The 25,425-nt window shown below is 40.8% G+C and overlaps 1 protein-coding gene across 1 annotated transcript in view; it reads right to left on the reverse strand.

The window, feature by feature from the left end:
* Positions 1 to 10,368, reverse strand: part of Rp2 (RP2 activator of ARL3 GTPase) — a 79,912-nt gene extending 69,544 nt beyond the window's left edge. The window contains exon 1 of the mRNA XM_070040575.1: positions 10,299 to 10,368. Within this exon, the coding sequence (XP_069896676.1) occupies positions 10,299 to 10,301 (3 nt within the window). The 5' untranslated portion in view covers positions 10,302 to 10,368. The remainder of the gene's footprint in view (positions 1 to 10,298) is intronic.
* Positions 10,369 to 25,425: the final 15,057 nt, after the last annotated feature.

Genomic DNA, 25,425 nt, shown 5'->3' on the forward strand with positions numbered 1-25,425 from the left:
TACAGATTAGAGTCTGATACCATGGATGGCATGATTGCTTTACTAGTTTTAGTCATCCACATCTCTGTGTATGCACATTCTTTGGCATTGAACATTGAGGCTCCTCTCACTGAGGACACAATATATTTCTGTGCCCCTTGATTCTGATTTCACCCCCTGTGAATTCCTTTGGCCAACAGGATGTTTAAAGATGTGATATATAGCTACTCAGGAAGTTGAGATCTGAGGATCGTGATTCAAAGCCAGCCCAAGGAGAAAAGTCCATGAGACTTTCATCTCCAACTAACTAGCACAAAGTTAGAAGTGGAACTGAAGTTCAAGTGGTAGAGTGTTAGACTTGTGCATAAAAGCTAAAGGCCAGAACTCAGGCTCTGAGTTCAAGCTCTGGATTAGCACACACAAAAAGGGAAAGAACTTGCAAATGTCCATTTCTGTTTTTACACCTCTGCCATCACCAGAAGGACAGATCTAGCATAATCACCCAAGGACATAACATATACAGAACAGAGACAAATCACTCCAGCTGCAGCCAAGACTACATGTGATATTTGACAGCTAGCCAAGCCCCAGAAAGTGAAGTTTAGAGAAATTTCTGCTAGCTGAGTCTGCATTGTTGAACCACATACCTGCCAGCTAAATACATGCTAAGTATTTTAAGCCACGATGTTCTGAGATAATTTGTTATGCAGTAATATTGCAGAATAGATAACTTAGTGTTCCAGACTGAACACATTCTGAATGTGGTTACAGAAAGAGAGTACAGACGAACACAAACAGAGGTATGCAAGGGAGAGAGTTCTTCCTGAATATGATGCAGATGGTTTGGCAGAGCTCCACACTTACTCCATCTCCACAGTTATTATTTCTACTTCTATTTTCCAATATAGTTGATTAGCATAAATGTATTAGCATGTTAGTATACATGGATTTTGTTAGATTTTTTTTTTTTTTTGGGTCCGGTCGTGGGGCCTGAACTCTGGGCCTGGGCACTGTCCCTCAGCTCTTCAGCTCAAGGCTAGTGCTCTACCACTTGAGCCACAGCGCCACTTCCGGCTTTTTTCTTTTTGCTTATGTGGTGCTGAGGAATCGAACCCAGGGCCTTGAGCATGCAAAGCAAGCGCTCTACCACTGAGCCACCTTCCCAGCCCGGATTTTGTTAGATTTGTGTCTCAGTATTCATTTTTGTTGAGATCATGTTAATCTGTTTCTTGTTCATGTGACACAATAGCTCTTTTAAAAAGGCTATTTGTGGAAGGCAGAATTTATTCTGGCTCCAGATTTCAAAGATTTCAGCCCAGAGATGGATTTTTGCTTGATGATTTTATATTTTAAATCCTACACCCACTAAATATGCATGTGTTTTTGTTTTTTGTCCAAGACAGAGACTTGAACTTGATTCGATGCTTTTCACTCAGTGACTACCAACTGAGTCAAGCTCATATACTTAAGCATGTTTTTTGAGTTCAAGATAATATTTTTAAATATTAAATTTTTATATTGGTACCAGTCTTGGGGCTTGAACTCAGGGCCTAGACACCGTCCCTAAGCTTTTTGCTCAAGGCAAGCACTCTGTCACTTAGAGCCACAGCTCCACTTCCTGTTTTCTGGTGGTTAATTGAAGCTAGGAGTTGCACACAGGGACTTTCCTGCACAGGCTGCCTTTGAAATGTGGTCCTCAGGTCTTAATCTCTTGAGTAGCTAGGATTACAGACGTGAGCCACCAGCCTTAGCACCTGGCTCCTTGCTAACCTTTTGCCAGGGCTGGACTTGAACAGTAATCCTCTCTTCACATTTACAGTAGTTGGAATGACAGGTATGAGCCACTCTACACAGCTTCATATAGACTTTCAAAAGTACTAAGGTCTGAACTCTAGACCTTGTGCTTGTTAGGCAGGCACTATTTCCACTGAACCATTTCTTCAGACCCTTTCTTTCTTTTTTTTGGGGGGGGGGGTTTGGGGCCTGGGCGCTGTTCCTCAGCTCTTCAGCTCAAGGCTAGCGCTCTACCACTTGAGCCACAGCGCCACTTCTGGCTTTTTTTTCTGCTTATGTGGTGCTGAGGAATTGAACCCAGGGCCTCAGGCATGCAAGGCAATCGCTTTACCACTGAGCCACCTTCCCAGCCCTCTTCAGACCCTTTCATACAGGCTTTGTACATGACATGTCAGTTGCCAGTATATTTCTGTTCTTTATAAAGGTAGATATGGAACAAGGGCTTTTTCTGCCTCATCAGGCATTTTCATGCATACACTTTCTTTGCATGTGAAACTAGTTCCTTCTCTTCCCCTAAGTATTAACAGTGCAGGCATTTTAGTGCACTCAGAAAGCTTTATGAGCATTATCTCAGCCACCAGTTTTAGATCACTAAAGAGCTTATTAATTCAGACACTTAGTTGATTCTTAGGCCTGGATTCACCTTGCCCCTCCAAACCTGTGCTCTTTGTAGTTTTGAGACCTTGGGAGTGTATGTATGTTGGGGTACAGGGAAGCAGTTTGGAAAGGAAAGTTTGTCTTGGGTTGCATTTGTAACAGAGACATCTTCAAGCATGCCCACACCACTCCATAGTGCACAGGCCTTTGAAAAGATGTGGTATATACACACAATGGAATTCTATGCTTCCATCAGAAAGAATGACATTGCCCCATTCATAAGGAAAGACCTGGAAAAATTGTGTGAAGCCTATGATATTCTTCACAGGAGATCTCAATAGCCCGATTGCTAAGTGCATAAGACCATATATAATGAAGTATATCAACATGAACTCCAAGAATTGGAATACAAGAGGTTCTTATTTTGCCCTGTATGCAGTTTTCTCTTTTTTTCTGTTTTAGTTTTCTGTACCTTTTGTCTTGTATATAAGTTTATCTGTGGAAGGGAAAGGGAATCACAGAAACAGCAGGACAAAGGATGAACTAATGCAACAATGATACTCACTTGACATCATATTGGAAACTAAACAATTTGGGAGGGAGGTGAATAGGGAGGAGTAAGCAGGAGAAAATGAGGGAGAGGGTACCAGTGTTTAAAATGAAATGTACTCATTACCTTACTTATATAACTGTAATCCCCCTGTCCATTACCTTCACAATAAAGATTTTTTTTTAAAGTAAAAGAAAAGTACCTGTGGATCTGCATGCTGGTGGCTCATGCCTGTAATTCTAACTACTGAGAAGAATGATATCTAGAGGATTGAGATGCAAAGCTAGCCTGGGCAGAAAAGCCTGAGAGACTCTCCACCTAACCAGGAAAAAGCTGTGTAGAGTCATGGGTTAAGTGGTAGAGCACCAGCCAAGTAAGCAGCAGGAGTGAAGACTTTGAATTCAAGCCTGAAACTTTAGCAGAAATTTAAAAAAAGAAAAGAAAAGAAAAACACCTATGTACTAAGGATATAGGTCATTTTTAAGAGTAGGTAGGAGTTACAAGAAAGACAAGCAACATGTTCATTACCAGTTAATCCTTTTTGTTTTTTTTTTTTAACTTTTTTTTCTGAATTTCAAAAGGTTTTGCGAGGGGTGGGGGGGAGGCATTACAATTTGATGTGTCCGCTGCTTCTGGATCAGGACCATCCCTTTCATCATTCTCCCCCATTCTGTCTATTTCCTCCCCAAGACTTCACACATTGGGTGTTCTGGCTGAGTTTGCCCCCTGTTCTCTTTTTCACTCATCCCCTCCCCTCCCAGTATACCCTCGTTTCAGCTCTGGCATTTATTTTGGTAATTTTTGGAAGCTTTGCTCCATGGAGGTTGACCCCTGTATATAGTCAGGTAATTGTGCATATAAGCATATGCCTCTATGTATAACTATATTTCCTCTAAGAACATGGGATCCGAACTTCTTTTCACTCCAAGTGGGGGAGACTTCTGGGTAGTATGAATAGAAGCAGATTTAGTATCTGAAAAGATTTATTGGAACATTCTCTTTCTGGTGGCTGACGAGGTAGTAGAGCAGAGATTCTAGTTCTAGAATACTTATAGGGAAGAAGAGCCCAGAGGAATCATGACGGGGAAAAAGAGAATCTCACAACGCTATAGTAGAGCATTTCTGGAGGGAGAGTGTGTTGGTCTAGTCAGAACACAAATACCAAAACAGCAGCTTCAACAACAAACTGTTCTTAGAGGCTGGAAGTCCAAGGTCAATGAACACCTCTCTATTCTTTGCTTGCAGGACATAGCTAGCAAGATCAATAGAAAACCCACAAACTGGGAGAAGATCTTCACTAGCCATACAACGGACAAGGGCCTCATATCTAAAATATACTTAGAACTCAATTAAATCTCCTAACAACAAATCCTCAAAGAAACAACTGCCCAATAAATAAGTGGGCTAAAGACTTAAAGAGAAACTTTTCTGAAGAGGAAATAAGAATGGCCAATAGACACATGAAGAAATGCTCAACTTCTCTAGCCATAAAAGAAATGCAAATCAAAACAACATTGAGATTCTACCTCACCCCAGTTAGAATGGCTATAATCAAGAACTCCAATAACAACAGATGCTGGAGGGGATGTGGCCAGAAGGGAACCCTACTATATTGTTGGTGGGAGTGTAAACTTGTTCAACCACTTTGGAAAGCAGTATGGAGCTTCTCAAAATACTCCACATAGAGCTCCCCTATGACCCAGCAATCCCACTTTTGGGTATTTGCAGATCTTTTCTGTGTGTGTCTCTCTCTCTCTCTCTCTCTCTCTCTCTCTCTCTCTCTCTCTCTCTCTCTCTCTCTCTCTCTCTCTCTCTCTCTCTCTCTCTCTCTCTCTCTCTCTCTCTCTCTCTCTCTCTCTCTCTCTCTCTCTCTCTCTCTCTCTCTCTCTCTCTCTCTCTCTCTCTCTCTCTCTCTCTCTCTCTCTCTCTCTCACACACACACACACACACACAAACTGGAGCAGGAATAAAATAAATAAAATGATCTGATCTGCTGTCCTGAATGTATTTGTTTGGTCAATGAGTTGTTTAAATGAGTAGCCAACTTTCCCCTCTTGATCTTGGGCTCTTTCACTCAAGTATAATCCCCATTGGAGAACATTATACTGCCCTTATTACTCAATTGTAAAGTCAGTGATGGCCACCTCCTACAGAGTGTGGGACTATGAAATTCCCTTCCATATTATACTGCCAGGACTGCTTAGTGAGGCAATACACAGCATTTTCATCAATCCCTTATGACTCCTTTTTCAGCATCTAATGCTTCTTACTGTTATCTTAATGAAACTTCCTAACAACCCTGTTGGGGGGGGGCGAGGAGAGCTAGGTACATTGGCAAACCCACATCCTAGTTATATAGGAAGCATAAATAGGATAACTGTCTTGATGGCTCTAGACATAAGTTTGAGAACTTTTGTAAAGATAACAAGCCTGCTTGCTGTCACATCACTAGAGTCAGATAAGTGGACTTTGAAATAGCTGTTCCAGTCAGCAGATATTTTTGTTTCAGTCCATAGTTGAGAGATTTCCAGAAAGTCTACTCTTACTTTATAGCTATTGACACTTTATACCTGTTGACTCTTTTACAAGTGGGTCTTATCATTGAATAAATATCTATTCAATTGGATTTTAAGTACCTTGAAGTAAAGTAGGGGCTATCTTAGAATAATACCCTGCATTGTGTTATACACATGGCAAAACAGAACATTGCTGAAGTTGACATTTTACTAAGTTTTTATTTGAATAGGTTAGGAGTGACATAACAAGTGGTCCAAGGGGCCATTTTTGAGTATACTTTCACCTAGACACTGACCATATCCCCTGACATTCATTTGGCAAAGCATTTTCCTCTTATCCTAATATTTTCTGGGTAACATATGTGACCTAGGCTTAAACCATCCAGCATCCCCTTCCCCCACCAGGGTGACTGGTGGAGAGTTTGACAAATGAACAAAGCTGGTTCACTTAGTGAGAAATTTAGGAATTCTGGGGATGCTTAGAGAAGATGCTTGCTCCTAGCTGGGCAGGGTGGCACATGCCTACCATCCCACCTATGTGGGAGATGTAGGTAAAAAGATCTAGGTCTGCTGGGTGCTGGTGGCTCACACCTGTAATCCTAGCTACTCAGGAGGCTGAGATCTGAGGATCGCGGTTCAAAGCCAGCCCAGGCAGGAGAGACCGTGAGACTCCTATCTCCAATAAAAACCACCAGAAAACCGGAAATGGTGCTGTGGCTCAAGTGGTAGAGCACTCGCCTTGAGCTGAAGAGCTGAGGGACAGTGCCCAGGATCAGAGTTCAAGCCCCGCGACTGACCAAAAAAAAAAAAAAAAAAAAAAAAAAGAAGATCTAGGTCTGAGATCATCCTAATGTTAAACAAAAAGTGAGACTCTACCTAAAAAAAGTTAAAGCAAAAATATCTGGGGTGTGTGGCTCCAAAGATATATTCTCCTTGCTGGATATGTGATTGGACATATATCATCCCAGAGGCTACTGGCAGTCACTTCCCAACCATGACGTGGCCTTTTATGAATGACTACACATATAGATGAGAACAGAGTTGTACTGAGAGATGGGAAATAGGGCTTAACTAGGTCTTTGAGCCTGAGTCTTCTCATGTGCAGTCATGCCTGAAACTGGATGAGACCTCCAGAAGCAAATACAGAGATGGAGATTGGGGTACAAGGTATTTATAAGGGTGAGGGTGAGGCATTAGGAAGGGTAATAAGGAAGCAGATCTGAATAAGCCTCAGCCCATGTAGCAGGGAGCTCTGGGGCAAGCATTTATTGTTGGACTTGACCCAAGATGGGCTTTTTTTTTTACTCATTTTCTCATTGAATATGGGTGACACAGGGAAAAAGCCTTGAGGGAAATGGTTCTCTGTCCCTGTGTCTGTCCTAGGAGGAGCAGTTGACAGGAGACTGCCTACTGACTTCAGTCCCTGAAGCTGTGCAGCAAGTCATTTCTGTTTAGGGGATTTGGCAGCACAGTTCTGTAATGAGTAGTTATGTAAAAAAAAAAGTATTATCATGTTAAATTAGTTTGAGCTGAGTGTTCTGACACTTGCAGCCTAGAAAGTTCAAACTAATAGAGTGATTGTTTTGATAGCTAAAATCCCACTGCATATTTTTGTGCCAGTTCTGTGGCTTGAACTCAGAGATAGGGCAATGTCTAACTATTTTTGCTTGAGTCTGGCTCTCTACCCCATGAGAGCTCTGCCCAACTGCAGTTACTGTTGCTTAAAAGGTCTCAGTGTATCACTGCTATGCCCACCTGGCTTTGCAGTATTCATTTTTTTTTTTTTTTGTCGGTCGTGGGGCCTGAACTCTGGGCCTGGGCGCTGTCCCTCAGCTCTTCAGCTCAAGGCTAGCACTCTACCACTTGAGCCACAGTGCCACTTCTGGCTTTTTTTCTTTTTGCTTATGTGGTGCTGAGGAATTGAACCCAGGGCTTCATGCATGCAAGGCAAGCACTCTACCACTGAGCCACCTTCCCAGCCTCTCATTTGTTTTGAAGCAGATGGGCTAAGTTTGTTGTATTGTGGTTTGACCTCAGGCTTTGAATTTGCTAGGCAGGTGCTCTGCCACTTGAGCCACACCTCCAACCTCTTTTTTGCTTTAGTTGTCTTGAGATAATTTTGAATCATTCTCGTGCTTTTGTCCTGAAACTATGATCCTCCTATCTACAGTTTCCCTCATAGCTGGGATGACAGAATTGTGCCACCATGCCCAACTTGTGGTTGAGATAGGATTTTACTAACTTTTTGTTCAGGCTGAGCTAGAATCTGAGTAGCTGGGATTATAGACACAAAGTCTATGCTTGGCCCTTGTGTCAATATTCTTGATTTTCTGGAAAGAAGCTGTGTTTCACACAAAACTAAGGATTTTTTTCTCTTTTTGGTGGTACAGGGCTTTGAACCCAGGCCTTGCACTTTTCTTTTTTGGGGGGGCGGGGTCTGGTCGTGGGGCCTGAACTCTGGGCCTGGGCGCTGTCCCTCACTCTTCAGCTCAAGGCTAGCACTCTACCACTTGAGCCACAGTGCCACTTCTGGCTTTATTTTCTGCTTATGTGGTGCTGAGGAATCGAACCCAGGGCCTCACGCATGCAAGGCAAGTGCTCTACCACTGAGCCACCTTCCCAGCCCGGCCTCACAGTTTTCTAGGCAAGCTCTCTACCACTTAAGCCATGCCTCTATCTGGGAATATTTTCTTACAAGTAAAAATTATTCTTTAAAGGACATAGACAATCTTGTTAGACCTTATGGTACATTAAAGACAGACAAAGTATTTGTCATTTTCAACTGGAGTTGATCTTCTCATCTTGTGAAACTGCCTGGCTGAGGCTCTGCCATCCCACAGAACTGTGAGAAATTATAATTATTTTAGAAGTTTGAAACTGTGATAAGAAAACATCATCCTATGCTACATATTGGTGGCTCATATGTATAATCCTAGCTACTTGAGAGTCTGAGACCTAAAGACTGAGTTTCAGGCCAGCCCAGGGAGAAAAGTCTGTGATAATCTCCAATAACCAGGAAAAGGCCAGGCTGGAGGCATGGCTCAAGTAATAGAGCACCAGCGGACAAGCAGGTTGAGCAAGAATGTGAAACTCCAATATCGACACACATACACACACAAACACACACATGCAAAATAAATCCAGAAGTATTGAAAAAATACTACTAAGCATCAGAGCTCCAGAAATTTTTCATTTTACAAAATGAAACTATATCTCCACCCCTTCCTTTCCCTTCCAGCCCTCAGTAGCTGCCTTTTATGCTTCCTTTTGCTCAGAACTGGACCATGTTAGATACCTGCAGTAAACAGAACATATAGTGCCTGTCTTTTTGCATAATTCACTTCACATAATGTCCTCAAGGTCCATATATGTTGACCAAATACTTATTTTGAATATTTTAAATAATTATTTTAAGCCATTAAGCTTTGGAGTGATTTGTTCCACAGCAGTAGATAACAGCAACATGTCCACACAGCACGGCTTGTTTCCCAAGAAAAGTAAATGTAAGTATTTATTCAGTTTCGGTGTTGGAACACAGGAGGCTCATAGTGGTATGTTGCCTGGGCAACATAGCAAAACTCCATGTTAAAGAGAGAGAGCAAAGAAAAAAATCACTGTTCACTGATGGTTCATGCCTATAATCCTAGCTACTCAGGAGGCTAAGATCTGAGGATTTTAGAGGGAAGCCAGCCCAGGCAGGAAAGTCCATGAGACTATTATCTCCAATTAACCATAAAAATGTTGAAAGTGGAGTTGTGGTTCAAGAGGTAGAACACTAGCTTTGAGCAATAAAGCTCAGGAACAGTAGCTCAAGCCCCAGGATCAGAACAAAAAAGTATCAAGTTATTTTGCTGATGGTTTATGGTTTTAAGAGCACTGTTTAACTAATTCAAATATTTGGCTTGTGAATATAGTTAACTTCTTGCACCTGTGATTTCTATGACAAATTCAAGTTGGCTAGGCACACACACACACACAAGAAGTGATGTTCAAATTTATTACAGGCTTACAAAACCTTTTATTGGTGGCCATATAGTTAACTGTTCCACAAGGCTAGGAGGTAACTTGATGGAATATTTACTTTTTTTCCTTGTAGATTTTTATTAGATGGTAGGCCTTTTAAAGGGACTAGTTAGATCATTTTTAAAGGAGCTATGGAATAGCAGGAGTTTAGGTTTTACAGTTGATCTGGCAGGGTTTGAATATGGGTTCTACCATATACTGTGTGTGGAACCAGAGACAAATTATCTACTGTCTTTAGGATTCCGGTTCCTTATCTGTAAGATCAACCTGTCTCACTTCCTCATACTCTTGCAATGAAGACTAAATGAATTGACACATACAAAGGCCAGAGTAGCTCTCAGTGCATATTTACTATATTAGTAATAATTCCAGTGTTTAATTGCGTGTAAAGATCAACATATTCCCGATGCCTTCCAATAGCTGTTTCTAAAGTCAATTAAAGGGGCACCAGTGGTTCACATTTGTAATTCTAGCTACTCAAGAGGCTGACATCTGAAGGATCATAGTTTGGAACAACTCTAAGCAGAAAAGTGACTTTCAAATTTCTCTCACGTAAAGGAAATCTAGATATATGGTATCTATGAATGTTATAAATGTTATATTATCTTTGACTTATCATCAAGGGCCATTTCCTCCCCCCCTTTTTTTCTCCCCCCTCTCTCCCTTTCTCCTTGCTTCTGGCTTTTTGGTGGTAATTGGAGATAAGAGTCTCACAGACTTCTCTACTTGGACTATCTTAGAACTTTGATCCTCAGATCTCAGTCATCTGCATAGCTAGGATTATGAACATGAGCAACTGGCATCCAGCTGGAGTTTACTTTCTTATTTTTTTACATCACCATCTTCAGTGCATGGTTTCCATCTTCAAAGTGTGCCTCGTAGTCCAGATTGCTTGGAGGTGTTCCAGCCATCAAATGTGTTTTGCAGGCTGGAAGAAAGGAAAAGTGAAGGGACAAAAGATCTTAGATTGTTAAGGATCATACCTGCAAGAATTGCCTAATGCTCCCACTCACATTTCACTAAACAGAGCCATACCTTGCTGCAAGGGAGGCTGGGAAATGTAGGATTTTTTTTAATGTTTGTTGGCACATTGACTGGATTTCAGTTGCTAAGGAAGAAAGGGGGAAAAAGAAGGGGCTACTTGAAAGTGACTAGTTGTAGATAAGTGGCCCATATTGAAACTGCTGCTAAGGTGGATTTGTAGGAGTTGAAATAAAAGTGCCTATAAAGATGATTTGCATGAAGCAGGTCTTAATTTTTTCAGCTTACTTTTTATTAAGCATCAAAGTAATCATTGTTTTGGAGGGGAGGGAGGAGTTGGGGAGGCGGGGAGGAAAAGGATGGTAGAGGAAAAACAAAGGAGGGGGTAACAATGCTCAATAGGAAATGGTCTCATTACCTTGCTCATATAACTGTAAGGTTTTAGGTGAGGAAAGAACATGCAAGAGGAGGTAAAGGTGAAGAAAGGAAAGTTTATAGGGGTATGCTTCTGGGCGAACTCCCTGGTCGGGATGAGAGAGGTCACAGGGTCTGGTTGTAGCAGGGTTTATATGACCGGGATCAGCAGGAACTTTTAGCACATAACTTGTTTTGCGAGTTGGAACAGTTTCGGGCTAGTGCCCCCAAGGACAGGACGATTAGGACAGGTGGTGTATAAGGAAGTGGCTTTTCTCGGCTGCCTCTGCCCTCCAGCGGCCTGTCAGTAACTGTAACCCCTCCGTACAGTATCTTTACAATAAAGCAACCACTTTTTAAAGAATTTGGGTTTGAATCAGAACCTTGAACAAGCACTATACAAGCACTCAACCACTTGAGCCAATCTGCCAGCCTATTTTGTGTTTGTTATTTTTTCAGATAGGGTCTTATTTTATACTCAGGCTGGCATGAACTATAATCTTCCTATTTGTGTTTCCTTGCATTGCTAGGATGACAGGCATATTTCATCTCACCCAGCCCTTGGTTCAGGTGAAGTCTCTCAACCTTTATTTCTCCTAGGTGGTTTCAAACCTCAGTCTCCAATTTCCACTTCCTAAACAGCTAGGATTAGAGGTTTCAATCACCTCAGGCCTAAAGTTAACCATTTTAATTTGTACAAATTATGTCTTTAGTATATTCACTATGTGCAACATTGTAAATGATCTTTATCTCCAAAAAGTTATATAAAGCAAAATATTTTCATGATCCCCCCCAAAGAATCCTCAAACCCTTTCCTTCAATCTATGTTCTGTCTAAATAGGTTTACCTATCATTTACATATATATTCATATATGTGTTATGTGATTTATATGCATTATATCATTTATATATGTATATTTGTGATATCACAAATACATATAGAAGCTTGAGCTCAGGCTTTGCACTTGTTAGGCAAGTGCTCTGAAATTTACCATACCCCTGTCCCTTTTTCATGAATTGTTTTTTTGTAGGGTCTCATATTTTTGCTCAGGGATGACCTCAGACAGTGATCCTCCTGAGTAGCTGGGAAGACAGATGTGTGCCATCATCACTCAGGACTGGCCTCAAACCATAATCCTCTCAATCTCTGCCTCCCAAGTAGTTCGAATTACAGAATAAATCACTCCAACTGGCCTTATTCTGGATATTTCATGTAAATAGGATCTTATAATATATGACCTTTGTATATGGCTTCTTTCACCTAACAATGTTTTTGAGGTTCACCTATAGCTGTATCATAGCATTCCTTTTTGTAATGGCTGACTAAGGACAGAGAATCCTCTCCACAAGCACAATAGCATCCCACTGTGCAATGTTCTAAAGAAAGGCTCTGGCACAAATCAGTTGCCATGTAATTGAGTGCAGTGCACCAGGGAAGTCTTGTGGAAGCAGGCCTTCTCCCTTGCCTCCTCCATAGCTAATGAATCTTTGATTTTCGTTGAAGCAACAATGTGTACTGCCTGGGCAATAGCTCCTAGCTGTACTAAGACAATAGTAACCAATTTGGTCATTATTTTCCAAGCTTCTTCTGCAGCCTGAAGCTGCTACTTAATCAAACTCTGGACAATGAGATTTAAGTCGAAATCTTAGGGAACTAGCCTGGGGAAGGCTTTGTCTTCTTGGCAAGTAAAAGGGAGCTCTGCAGGGGTCCTTCCTGCTTCTTCCTGCTCTGAAATTGGACCTGATGTTTGGAGCTGCAGTGCATCTCTCAATCACAAGGCCTCAGCTATACTCACTGAACTGGTCCTGGCAGCTTCCCACTGAGCCAACTCCAGCTAAATGAACAATATAATCTCCTATTTGTTTCAGCCACAGGGTGCAGACTTTGTGCAAAAATCTATATACAGCAAAAATATTTCTAATAAATCTGCCAAATGTTGTACCCCGATATCCCCCAACACTCAGTCAATTAAGCTACGAGTCTTTATTGCTGAACAGTGACTGTGCCCAGCTTGCAGAGCTTTGGAATACAACCCCAATATGCAGATCTGTTGGGTATTTAAGGGCTCAAGCCACATGCAGGTGGTGTTTTCACAATAAGCCAGAGCAAGCAAGATACAGGTACAGAAGTGAGAATTATGCAGTTAGCAGGAATTTGGTGGTTATGCTTGTTTTCCCTCTCACCCATTTCTCAGAATCTGCAGAGGTCAGGCTTGATTCTGTGCCTTCTGCATTGCCCCTGGCCTGGAGAGTCCCCCATGATTAAGGCCTGTCCTACAATGCGTGGAGTGACTGAGCTGCACTTCTGCCTGTTCACCCCACACCCTCAAAGATAGGTCTTCTATTGGTTCATCCTAAGTTTTTCCCTGTGCTTTTCTCTTGGTTCTTGACTGAAATACCCAAGCAGTTTTAGACAGACAGAACAGGTAAAGTCTTTGACAGTGGTAAACAAACCTTTACATTTAAATTTCTGATACTTATCCCCAAATTTTAAGCAAGGGCAATAAATCTCAAATCCCCAATGCTTTTATTCTAAGCCAGATAGCTTGTTTATAGTATAAACAGACTATACATTTTAAAATACCATGTATTCTAATTTTCAAATTAAAGAATTTCTTAGAAAGTCTTTTAACTAAAGCTCCTCTTTCAAACAATGTAATAATCCTTTCAGACTTTTGAAACACAATCCTAATGATTATTTTGGAGTTTAAATTTAAACTCACCCATTTTTTACAGCATGCTGACAGTTTTTATCTTGAACATGTTCATACACATAGAAACAAACACGAAGATCTTAAAGTGCACAAAAATGAAAATCAGTTGTACGTACATTTTCTGGAATTTTCAGTGGCAAGAGATTGTTTTTCTTTTTTGCCAATCTTACTCTTGCAGATGACAAAGATTTAAGACAAAACTTTTATTTATTTATTTATTTATTTTTATTACTATTTTTATTGTGAAAATACCGTAAGAGGGGTTACAATTACATGGGCAAGGTAATGAGTACATTTCTTATCAAGCATTGTTGCCTCCTCCTTTGTTTCCCCTTCCTATCCCTTCCCATCTCCCTCTGCCACCCCCAACCCCCCCAAGTTGTAAAGTTCCGTTTGCAACATAATGTCTTGTACATTTCATTGTATCCCTATTTAAACAATTGTTTTTTTTCCTTCCCCTCCACAAATTATACCAACATCAAATACAGTGAAAACAGTAGTTATACCGTGGGAAAGGGACATACAAAGCAACAAAGAAATTATCTTACACATATATTAGAAACAATTGCAAGAAAGAAAAAACATTTGGATACTTATCTTGGGTTCATTTCGCCAAACATCAAGACTTTTAAATAAAACACTTTTTCCAGGGCTTGCTTGTTTAGCCAAGCATTTTACCAACTGGCCTTTTGAATACCTTCAGTTGGAGGAAGGCTGAGTAGAGGCCACCTTAAGCTAAACTAGCTTAAGACTCTGTCTTGTATCCAATTTTATACAAGAGCACTTTACAACTTTTTATACTGCCAGGACCAGCCAAATGTCCAAACCAGGCTCACAGCTGTCTTACACTCTCATGTCCCGCTGCCTCCACAGGGAGAAAATACAGCCTGAGGCTTATAGAGGACCAAACTGGGCATGCAGCTGTCCATGCCCCACCTCTTGACTGCTACCACACAGGGAGGGGGACGTAGCAGGATTGTGACCCAGGCCAGACAGAGGTTGAAACTTTTATTCCCCCAGAGATGGCCAAATAAATAACAAAAACATGGAAAACAACGATCCACATTTAAAACTGGTACCAATTCTAAAAACAGAACAAGACAAGACAAAAACCAAAAGCTGAGTTGGGGCCTAATGGGCCCCAGGATTCTGAGTCTTCCCAGTGGGCCTGCCACTCCCACTCAGCGAGCTGAATCTAGAATCTGCTGAGTGACCCTGACACTCTCTCAAGGCCACCAAAATCTCCTTAACTCAGAAAAACATAACAGAAAACAGGACAGAGAAACAGAGACTTACTTCCGGAAAATTTCTAAGTAACCCGAAAAAGAATTTTTTTTTGATGGCATGTCTGGCATCCACGACCCAGCCATCAGAGTAGCGGGAAGACGATGGGGGCTGGAACGTTTTCAAGGGACACCTCCCCTGTGGAGATTTCTGTCCCCTAGCAGCTGGTCCATGGAGGCCACCCACCAGTGGCCTCAAGGAACCCAGATGTCTGATTCATTTTAAATTGAAAGAAAAAGATTACGGGGGAACAACAACACTTAAACCACAAAACAAACAAGACAGACAAGTGGCCACACAGACAATCCAGATGATCCAGAAGGATACAGAAGGCAGGGTGATGTCTCACCACTACCCGGGGCCGGGAAAGTAATGTTACATCCAGCCTTCCTTTGTGCCCACCCGTGCCCGCCCTGACTTACCTCCAGAGGGTTTCCCAAGAAGACTCCTGCAAACAGTGACCCCGGGAGGTGGCTGAAATGGTGCTATTACATCTTGGGGCTGAGGAACATCAGCTCATTGGCCCCACCCTGAGATAGGCATGTAAAGTCAGCAACGGGGCCTCTCAGGATCAAGCCCCAAGGCTGGGTTACCTGGTGTTTAACTCATTAATTTACTTCAAGCCTTTATCTTTGGAATTTTCCCTTTAATGACTAACATGGAGTTTCTCTCTACAAAGAGGCTCTGTCCTTATTCTTAATGATCAAAATTTTGTTCTGTTTCTGATTTTACATTTTACATTCTTTTTGTGGGGGTCAGGTCATCAAACCAAAGTCTGTTTAAGTGATAAGTTTTCCCATATGAGTCAGAGACAAAAGTTCACAGCCCTCAAGGGAGGTTGGATAATTTCTGTGGAAGGTACTCCAAAGTCAGCCAGGTCATTGATCAGAAACCATCAGGTTTGCATGTGTTTGTGCATGCATGAAGGCAGTGGTTTATAGATCTTCCCCTAGTTTTTCTGCCCAGAATACCTTATGAGAAAGATCATCTGTTTGCACCTATAGTAGTCAACAACTCTAAGAGCATTTCCCCGGTACTGTCTGATTTTGCCTGTCATCAACTTGCAGTTTGGTGCACTGCAGTCAAGTTCTAGATAGAAGCCCAGTCAGGAGGAGATTGACAGGAGCTTTAAAAAAGTTGTGATACTTACGTTTTGCTTTAACATTGTGAGACAGAAGCTGGAAGATGGAAGAGACAAACTTGAACTATTTGTAAAACCTTTAAGGATATTTTGAACTCCTAAGAGGCTCTTCTTGGTTTTAAAACATCTTGTTAAACAAGCATTCTCTCAAGTACTTGCTTAACTATTTTCCAATGACTTTTAGAAAATGAGAAAAGAATCTGGAAAGTCTCAAATGCTTTGCTTAAGTGACTCACATTTAGAGGAATCTGGATTTTATAATGAAAAATATAAATCAAACTGTGAGTGTCTAGGAATGACTTTGTTCTTGTTCTAGAGGATCTGAATTGAAATGGTATTTCATAGTTGAGTGTGTGGGGGGGACTTTGGTCTTTGGAAATAAAGTACAAAAAGGAACAGCTCTGAATTGGAAATGATAAGGCATCTGGAAAAAAAAAAAAACTTTTGCCAAGTACCCATGGCTCATGCCTATAATCCTAGCTGTTCAGTTGGCTGAAATTATGGTGCAAAACTAGCTGAGGCAGAAAGGTCCATGAAACTCTTATCTCTAATTAACCAGCAAAAAGCCAAAAGTGGAGCTGTGGTTTGTAGAGCACTAGCCTTGAGTGAAAAAGCCAAGCAAAAGTACAAAGCCTAATAATGGCACAAAATCTATATTTTGTAAAAACCTTTTTAACCTTTTAATTTGTTACCTGTTAATGCAGAATGTTAGCAACAACACACAGGAGCAAAATGCAAATAGACTCAGCTATTTCATTAAAGGCTTAGGAGCCAGAGGGTGACAGCAAGTCCAACAGGTGACATAACTCCTTGAGCTCGGCAGGAGGGCCCAGCCCAGCCATCAGACTCCACTTACACTCCAGATGAGTGTGCTTCAGACATCAACAGAACAACTTCTTGAATCTAATCAGGACACTAGTGATATGAACCTTACTTATCACACCAAGAAAGTGATATGTTCAGTACTTCCTAACATTAAGTAGTGTAAAAGATAGATATTATGTATATACATATATACCTTTACACAAATATATGCATATATACACATATAGATATGTACATATATATACATACACATTACATACATGTTTATTTATTTACTTCCCTTGGAAAAACCTTACTTCAAACCAGTAGTATTGACTCTTTTTTTCAGATTTTGTTTTTGTCAGTTGTGGGGCTTGAACTCTGGGCCTAGGCACTGTCCCTCAGCTCTTCAGCTCAAGTGCTCTACCACTTGAGCCATAGTGCCACCTCTGGTTTTCTGGTGGTTTATTGTAGATAAGAGTTTCATGGACTTTCCTGTCCAGGCTGGCTTTGAACTGTGATCCTCAGATCTCTTAGCCTCTTGTGTAGCTAGGATTACAGGCGTGAACCACCAGCACCCAGCTTTTTTCAGATTTTTAAATTAAAAAAAAGTTATTGTAAAGGTGATCACAGAGGGGGAGGTTACAGTTGCATAAGTCAGGTATCGAGCACATTTCTATTTGGACAGTGTCACCCCTTCCCTCATTTTCTCTCAGTTTTTTCCCTCCTAAAACCTTTACCCCCAGGTTATATAGTTCATTGCTGCTCCTAGGGCATAAACTCTGGGCCTGGTTGCTGTTCTTGAGCTTTTGTGCTCAAGGCTAGGGCTCTACCACTTGAGCCACAGCTCTACTTCCGGCTTTTTGTGATTAACTGGAGATAGGAGTCTCACTATCTTTTCTGGCTGGGCTGACTTCCACCGGTGATCTTCAGATCTCAGCCATCTGAGTAGCTAGGATTACAGATGTGAGGCACTTGGGCCAGCTGTATTGTCTCTTTCAAGTGTAAGTTGTACAGGTTTCCTTTATTGTTTGGCTTGTGTTTTGTGTGTGTTCAGTGTGTGTGTGTGTGTGTGTGTGTGTGTGTGTGTGTGTGTGTGTGTGTGTGTGTGTGTATGGTCCTGGCCCTTAAACTCAGGGCTGGGAAGGTGGCTCAGTGGTAGAGCGCTTGCCTTGCATGCCTGAGGCCCTCGGTTCGATTCCTCAGCGCCACATAAGCAGAAAAAAAAGCCGGAAGTGGCGCTGTGGCTCAAGTGGTAGTAGAGTGCTAGCCTTGAGCTGAAGAGCTGAGGGACAGCGTCCAGGCCCAGACTTCAGACCCCATGACTGGAACCCCCCCCCCCAAAAAAAAAAGAATTGACTTTCAGGTTCCTCAGGAGGCTTGGCTGCTGCTGAGTGCAACTATAGAGGATCCAATTGAAGCTTCAGGTTGGAGCAACACAGACAGTAAGAGCAAGAACCAGGAAAGAAGCTCTTTTCCCCTCACATTGTCTTTCATTTTCTCTTGAGTCCCTTCCATGGATAAGCAGCTAACATGATAGTAGGTTGTGGTACCAGCTTCTCTCATGTGATACTCATCTTTGGTTTAAAAGATGGAAAGCAGAACTATTGTACTCGGCTGTTTTCCTGGATGCTACTATCTAGTAGTACATCATGTTGTCCCCTATTTGGTGTCTCAATTCTTCTGTCATTTTTGGAGTCGTATTCACAGTGATACTTGTTTCTCTTATAAAATCCTGAATAGTCAACCCTCCAGCTCATATGTGAGAATCTATCACGAGCTCTTTTTGGATACTTGGTTTCCAATATATTTTTTTTCTTAAAAGTACCCTAAATAGGTTTCTAATGTTTATGCCTACAGGTTTCCTAGCAACCTGGGGTATGTCTCATATTATTATTATTATTTCAATTCTCCTTACTTTCTGCCACATATCAGAGTAGCTGAATTCAAGACATATCTCTGAGGGAGGGAGCGTGTGTGTGTGTGTGTGTGTGTGTGTGTGTGTGTGTGTGTGTGTGTGTGTGTGTGTGTGTGTGTGTGTGTGTGTGTGTGTGTGTGTGTGTGTGTGTGTGTGTGTGTGTGTGTGTGTGTGTGTGTGCCTGTCCTGGGGTTTAGACTCTGGGCCTGCATGCTGTTCATGCTTAAGTCTAGAGCTCTACTGCTTGGGCCACAGGTCCACTTCCAGCTTTTTTTTTTTTTTTTGGTAGTTAATTAGAGATAAGAATCGCACGGGCTTTTCTGGCTTTGCACCAAGATCCTCAGATCTTAACTTCCTAAGTAGCTATGAGCATAGGCATGAACCACTGATGCTCAGGTTAGGGAATTCTATTTGCGTGTGTGTGTGTGTGTGTGTGTGTGTGTGTGTGTGTGTGTGTGTGTGCCAGTAGTGGGGCTTGAATTCAGGGTTTTGAGCTCTTGCTTAACTTTTTCACTCAAGGCTGATGCTCTACTATTTGAGCCATGTCTCTACTTCTAGCCTTTTGCTGGCTAATTGGAGATAGGAGTCTAGTGGATTTATCTTTCTGGGCTGGCTTCAAACCTCAATTTTCAGATCTCAGCTTTCTGAGTAGCTAGGATTACAAACATGAGCCACCAATCTCCAGGCCATCACTGCCTCCTTAAATACATACAAAATTGGAAATTCCCAAGGGCAAGAAAAAGAGTTTACTGATACACGACAGGAAGGAATTATTTGAATTCACTCATAATAAATTGTTTTCAAGTAGATGCTATCATCCCCAAAACCTATCTTGTGCTTATCACTTTATATTATGTCATTCCCCATGAACCCCAGTAACTGCTGATCTATTCTTCATGACTATACTTCTGTCTTTTCAAGAATACATTCTTGGAAAGGGGAGTGGAGGAGAGGAGAGAGATAACAGGAAGTAATAATGTGGGAAAATATAATCAAAGTACATTATATGCATGTATGAAAATATATAAAATGCAAAAACAAAATAGAGTGAACAAAAATGATAAAAAGGAAACCATATACTGTGTAAGTTTTGGGACTTTTTCCACATAGAATAATAGTTCTTTGTGTGTGTGTGTGTGTGTGTGTGTGTGTGTGTGTGTGTGTGTGTGTGTGTGTGTGTGTGTGTGTGCCTGGTATTGACTGTTTTCATATGCAAAATTTATTAATCACCTTCACTCTCTGGTACTCTTTCTTATTCCTCTCTCCTACTCTCTCTTATCTTCCATGCATTGATTTTGCACAGAAATAACTTATATATATATATATATATATATATATATATATTTAATTTTCTTTTTTGTCAGTTATGGGGCTTGAACTAAGGGACTGAGTTCAAGGCTAGTACTCTACTACTTTGAGCTACAGCTCCACTTCTGGTTTTCTGGTGGTTAATTGGAGATAAGAATTTTATGGACTTTCTTGCCCAGACTAGCTTGGAAATGAGATCCTCAGATGTTAGCCTTCTGAATAGCTAGGATTACAGGCATGAACTACAAGTACCCAGCTATTTTCTTGTATATATGAGTGATTTAATGTGCTAATCTTGGATTATGAGACCTTGCTACATTCATGTATTGAGTTCTATGATTTTATCGATTCCTTGAGATTTATCTAAGTAGACAATCAAGTAATCTAGGAACAAAAAAAAATGTTGAATATTCTTTAACGTCCCTTGTTTATTTTTTGCTGTCTGTGTGATTTTTTTGTTCCGTTTTCGCAATTCCATGAAATTCATATATAGTGACTTTTACTAAATTTGTGTGCCTTTACTTCATTTTCCTGCATTGTTTCACTTATTAGGAGTTCCAATATAATTCTGGGAATGAGTGTTGATGAGCTTCCTTAGCTTTTTCCTAATCTTAGAGGAAGAGAATTCAATCTTTCACTTTAAGAATGATGTTAGCGGGGCTGGGATGGTGGCTCAGTGGTAGAGTGCTTGCCTTGCATGCATGAGGCCCTGGGTTTGATTCCTTAGCACCACATAAGCAGAAAAAGCCAGGAGTGGCGCTGTGGCTCAAGTGGTGGAGTGCTAGGCTTGAGCTGAAAAGCTGAGGGACAGCACCCAGGCCCAGAGTTCAGGCCCCACCACTGACCAAAAAAAAGACGTTTAAGCCGGGTGCTGGTGGCTCACGCCTGTAATCCTAGCTACTCAGGAGGCTGAGATCTGAGGATCGCAGTTCAAAGCCAGCCCGGGCAGGAGAGACCGTGAGACTCCTATCTCCAATAAACCACCAGAAAACCGGAAGTGGCACTGTAGCTTAAGTGGTAGAGCGCTCGCCTTGAGCTGAAGAGCTGAGGGACAGTGCCCAGGCCCAGAGTTCAAGCCCCAGGGCCTACCAAAAAAAAAAAAAAAGAATGATGCTAGCTAGTGTATTTTTGTTTCTTTTTTTGTTTTTCATACATGCTTATTATCTGTCTTGGTTTGTAGAAAGTTATTATCATGAATGACTGTGGAAATTTGTCAGATGCTTTTCTATATTGATGACTATATGATCCTGTGGGTTTTCTTCTTCAGGTAGTTAATATGGTGGGTTGTACTGATGGATTTACTCACAGGAAATAGCCTTACAATCTCACCACTTGGTCATGATGTATATTTCTTTTGAAATTCTTGAATAATTATAATTCTTAAATAATTCTTGTTTAGTTCAATTTGTTAATATTTTGTTGAGGATTTAAAGTTTATAGTAGATTTGTTTGTAACTTTCTACAACTCTCAGTCTGAGTTTGCTATCAGGGTAATACTGACTTAATAAAATAAGAAATATTGACCAGATACTAGTACCTCACAATTGTAATCGTAGCTATTCGAGATCCTGGAAGATTGAGGCTCAAGGCTAGACTAGGTATAAAAGTCTGCAAAACTCCATTTTGAATTAACTAGCAAAAAGACATGGAAGGTGAGACTCAAGTGGTTAGAGTATCATGAAAAGAAAGCCATGTGAGAAGCCTTGAGAAGAAAGCCAAGTGAGAGCACAAAGCCCTGATTTCAATACAGATACCAGTACACAGATACCAATACAGAAAGAAAGAAAAAGGAAGTGTTCACTTCTCCTATATTGTCTAGAAAAAAAATCTGTCATATTAATGTTATTGTTTTACTCAGAAAGCTATTTTGCTGGATATATTATTTTGGACTGATAGTTCTTTGAGCACATTAAAATATTTTGCACTTCTTTATGATTTGCTTGGTTTCTGGTGAGAAATTTGAAAAGTTACTGCACTATATGCAATGTATCCTTCATATCTTTCTGGCTTAAGGATGAATTCTTTGTTTTCCTTTTTGCAGTTTAACCACAGATATATCTGAGCATTGGTTCTTTTTAGTTTATCCTGTTTGGAGTTAGCTCAGGTTCTTGAATCTGCAGGTTTATGTTTCTTGCTAAATTTGGAATGCTTTCATTCATTATATATTCACATATTCTTTTTTGAACAACATTATCTTCTCCTTTAGAAACTCCACAAAGACAAAGTGTTAGCTCTTGTTATTCTACAGGTTCTTGTGATAGTGTTTATTTATTTCTCTTTTTTGTGTGAGGGTGTTGGTCCTGGGGCTTGAACTCAGGGCCTGAGTATTGTCTGTGAGTTTTATTGCTCATGGCTAGCACTCAAACACCTAAACCACAGCTCCATTTCTGGCTTTTTTTGTGGTTATTTGGAGATAAGAGTCTCAGAAACTTTCTTGCCTGACTGGTTTTGAACTTTGACCCTCATATCTCAGCCTCTTGAGTAGCTAGGATTGTAGGAATGTACCACTGGCTCCCTGCTTAATTCTCATTTTTTCCCTTCTCTGTTGTTCAAATTCAATTTCTCTTTTTTTTTTTTTTTGGTCGGCCGTGGGGCTTGAACTCTGGGCCTGGGCGCTGTCCCTCAGCTCTTCAGCTTAAGGCGAGTGTTCTACCACTTGAGCTACCGCGTCACTTCCGGTTTTCTGGTGGTTTATTGGAGATAGGAGTCTCACGGTCTCTTCTGCCCAGGCTGGCTTTGAACTGTGATCCTCAGATCTCAGCCTCCTGAGTAGCTAGGATTACAGGCGTGAGCCACCAGCGCCCGGCTCAAATTCAATTTCTATTGACCTATCTTAAAATTTATTATCTCTGTTATCTCCATTCTTCTCTTATGCCCATCTTGACACTCTAAAATTTTTAAGTAGTGTGCTTTTCAGTTTTCAAATTTCATTTTGGTCCTTTTATGTTTTATTACTTTGCTGAAATTTATAATCTTTATATTCTCTTAAAACTCATTCATTTATCCTTACTTGATAGGACATTTTAGTAACAGTTGCTTTAAATTTTTATCATTGAATTCCCACTTTGTTATCTTAGCATTGGTGTCTACAAATTGCTTTCTCTCATTAAAGTTGAGATGTTTCTTGGATCCTTAGGTGTTAAATAATATGGAGTCATGTCCTGCAGTGGGGCCTTCTCTCTTCTGGAAGAATTCTTATATTCTTTGTGCCAGTACTAGGGTTAAAATTCAAGGTGTTTCAAGCTTTTGCTTGTTTTTTTTTTTTTTTTCTCACAGCTGATGCCTTACTGATTGAGCCAGGCTTCCAGTGTGGCATTTGATGGTTAATTTAGAGTCTCTCTGACTTTTCTGACAGCTGGCTTTGAATCTCTATACTCAGATCTCAGCCTCCAGAGTAGGTAGGACTGCAGATGTGAGTCACCAGCACTTGGTTACTTATGCTTTTATTTTAGCCTATAATTAACATGGTTAGCTTTAGATCTGTCAGTTAGATGTGCCTTTTAGTTCTAAAGCCAATTCAATTTTCAAAATTTTCAGTGCTATTCAGATCTATTTTCTGTGCTATTCAGATATGTCCCAGAGGTGTTTGATCCAGCAGCTAATTAAAGACCTGGTGAAGACCTGTTTCTTAGTTAAATGATCACAATTTAGGATCAAACACAGTTATATACCTAGGAGTTCATAACAAGTAACAAGTTTTATGTTTTTTTTTTCTGAGCTTCTGTCTTTCCACAATCTTTTGTAATTCCCTGGAGTTCCCCCACTTGATCTAATGGCAAGAAATCTGGGTCTTTATTTACTCTTCTCTGACATATACATCGTGTGAGTTTGCCCTTGGCTATTGGCCAATAGACAGGAGGTCTGAAAGAGGGAGAAAAAAGTATGGTAAGGATTTGCCTCTACAGCCACTCCAACCAGAGAGGAAGGTTCTACCCATTCCTAGTATTTTGAATACCCCAGGGCACTGTTTCTACCATGGTCACTGACTTCACTGTCACACTGGGCTTCCTGAATGGCTAATATATGGAAGAGTGAAGACAAGGAAACATAATATCTCTTCTACTTCCTTTGAATTTTGGAGGACCTATTTCCTCCAGAAGCTCTCTCTATCCATACCAATGCCCCTTTGGGTTGGCCTGAATTCAGTCCAGAGGAGATTGAAAGAAAAAAAAAAGGTGAATTCATCACCAGTTCAGTTTTTTTTGTTTTTGTTTGGTCGGTCACAGGGTTTGAACTCTGGGCCTCAGCTCTTCAGCTCAAAGCGAGCACTCTACCACTTGAGCCACAGTGCCACTTCCAGTTTTCAAGTGGTTTATTGGAGATAAGAGTCTCACGGACTTTCCTGCGCGGGCTGGCTTTGAACCTCAATCCTCAGATCTCAACCTCCTGAGTAGCTAGGATTATAGGCGTGAACCACCCGTGCCTGGCACCAGTTCAGTTTTACTTCAAATTCTAGTGTTGTTTATAGATTTATCGGGCATAATTTACTGTGTATTCTGTTCAGTTTTATTTATTTTTTTCTGAGCTTGGATACTATGTTGCTCATTCTGGAACACTCAGACTCAACTGATTCTCCTATCTCAACCTCCTGAATAGCTGGAACTTCAGGTGTGCACCACTGTATCTGGAAAGAACAGGGTGACACACTCACACATTATTCTTCATTAACTGGAATCAGAACCTATATGGGGTGCAAGTTAGTTTGCATATTATAAATATTTATAGATAATGTAGTGTTTTTGGGGGTTTATATTTGTGGATAGACAAGTGAACATTTTTATGGTCTATCTGAGGCAAGTACTTTTTTATTGTGAAAAAACTGTACAGAGGGGTTACAATTACATGGGCAAGATAATGAGTACATTTCTTATCAAGCATTGTAGCCTCCTCCTTTGTTTCCCCTTCCCCTGCCTTCCCATCCTCCCCTCCCCCCCACCAAAGTTGTAAAGTTCGTTTTTCCACATAACGACTTGTACAACTCATTGTTGCAATGGATCCACCTGTATCCCTATTTAAACGATTTGTTTTTTCCCTTCCCCTCCACAAATTATACCAACCTCAAATACAGTGAAAGTAGGGGTTATACCATGGGGGAGGGACATACAAAGCAACAAAGAAATAATCTTATAAATGTGTTAGAAATAATCACCTGAAAGAAAAAAAACATTTGAATACATATCTTAAGGTTCATTCAGATGCCCCTCAGTAGATGAATGGATCAAGAAAATGTGGTATATATACACAATGGAATTCTACGCTTCCATTAGAAAGAATGACATTGCCCCATTTGTTAGGAAATGGAAAGGTTTGGAAAAAATTATATTAAGTGAAGTAAGCCAGGCCCAAAGCAACTTAGGTCCCATGGTTTCCCTTATTTGCAATAACTAGTATATATCTGAGTC

This window comes from Dipodomys merriami, unplaced genomic scaffold (genome assembly GCF_024711535.1).
Source record: "Dipodomys merriami isolate MVZ:Mamm:240054 unplaced genomic scaffold, mDipMer1.0.p SCAF_3, whole genome shotgun sequence".
NCBI classification, from domain to species: Eukaryota; Metazoa; Chordata; class Mammalia; order Rodentia; family Heteromyidae; genus Dipodomys; species Dipodomys merriami.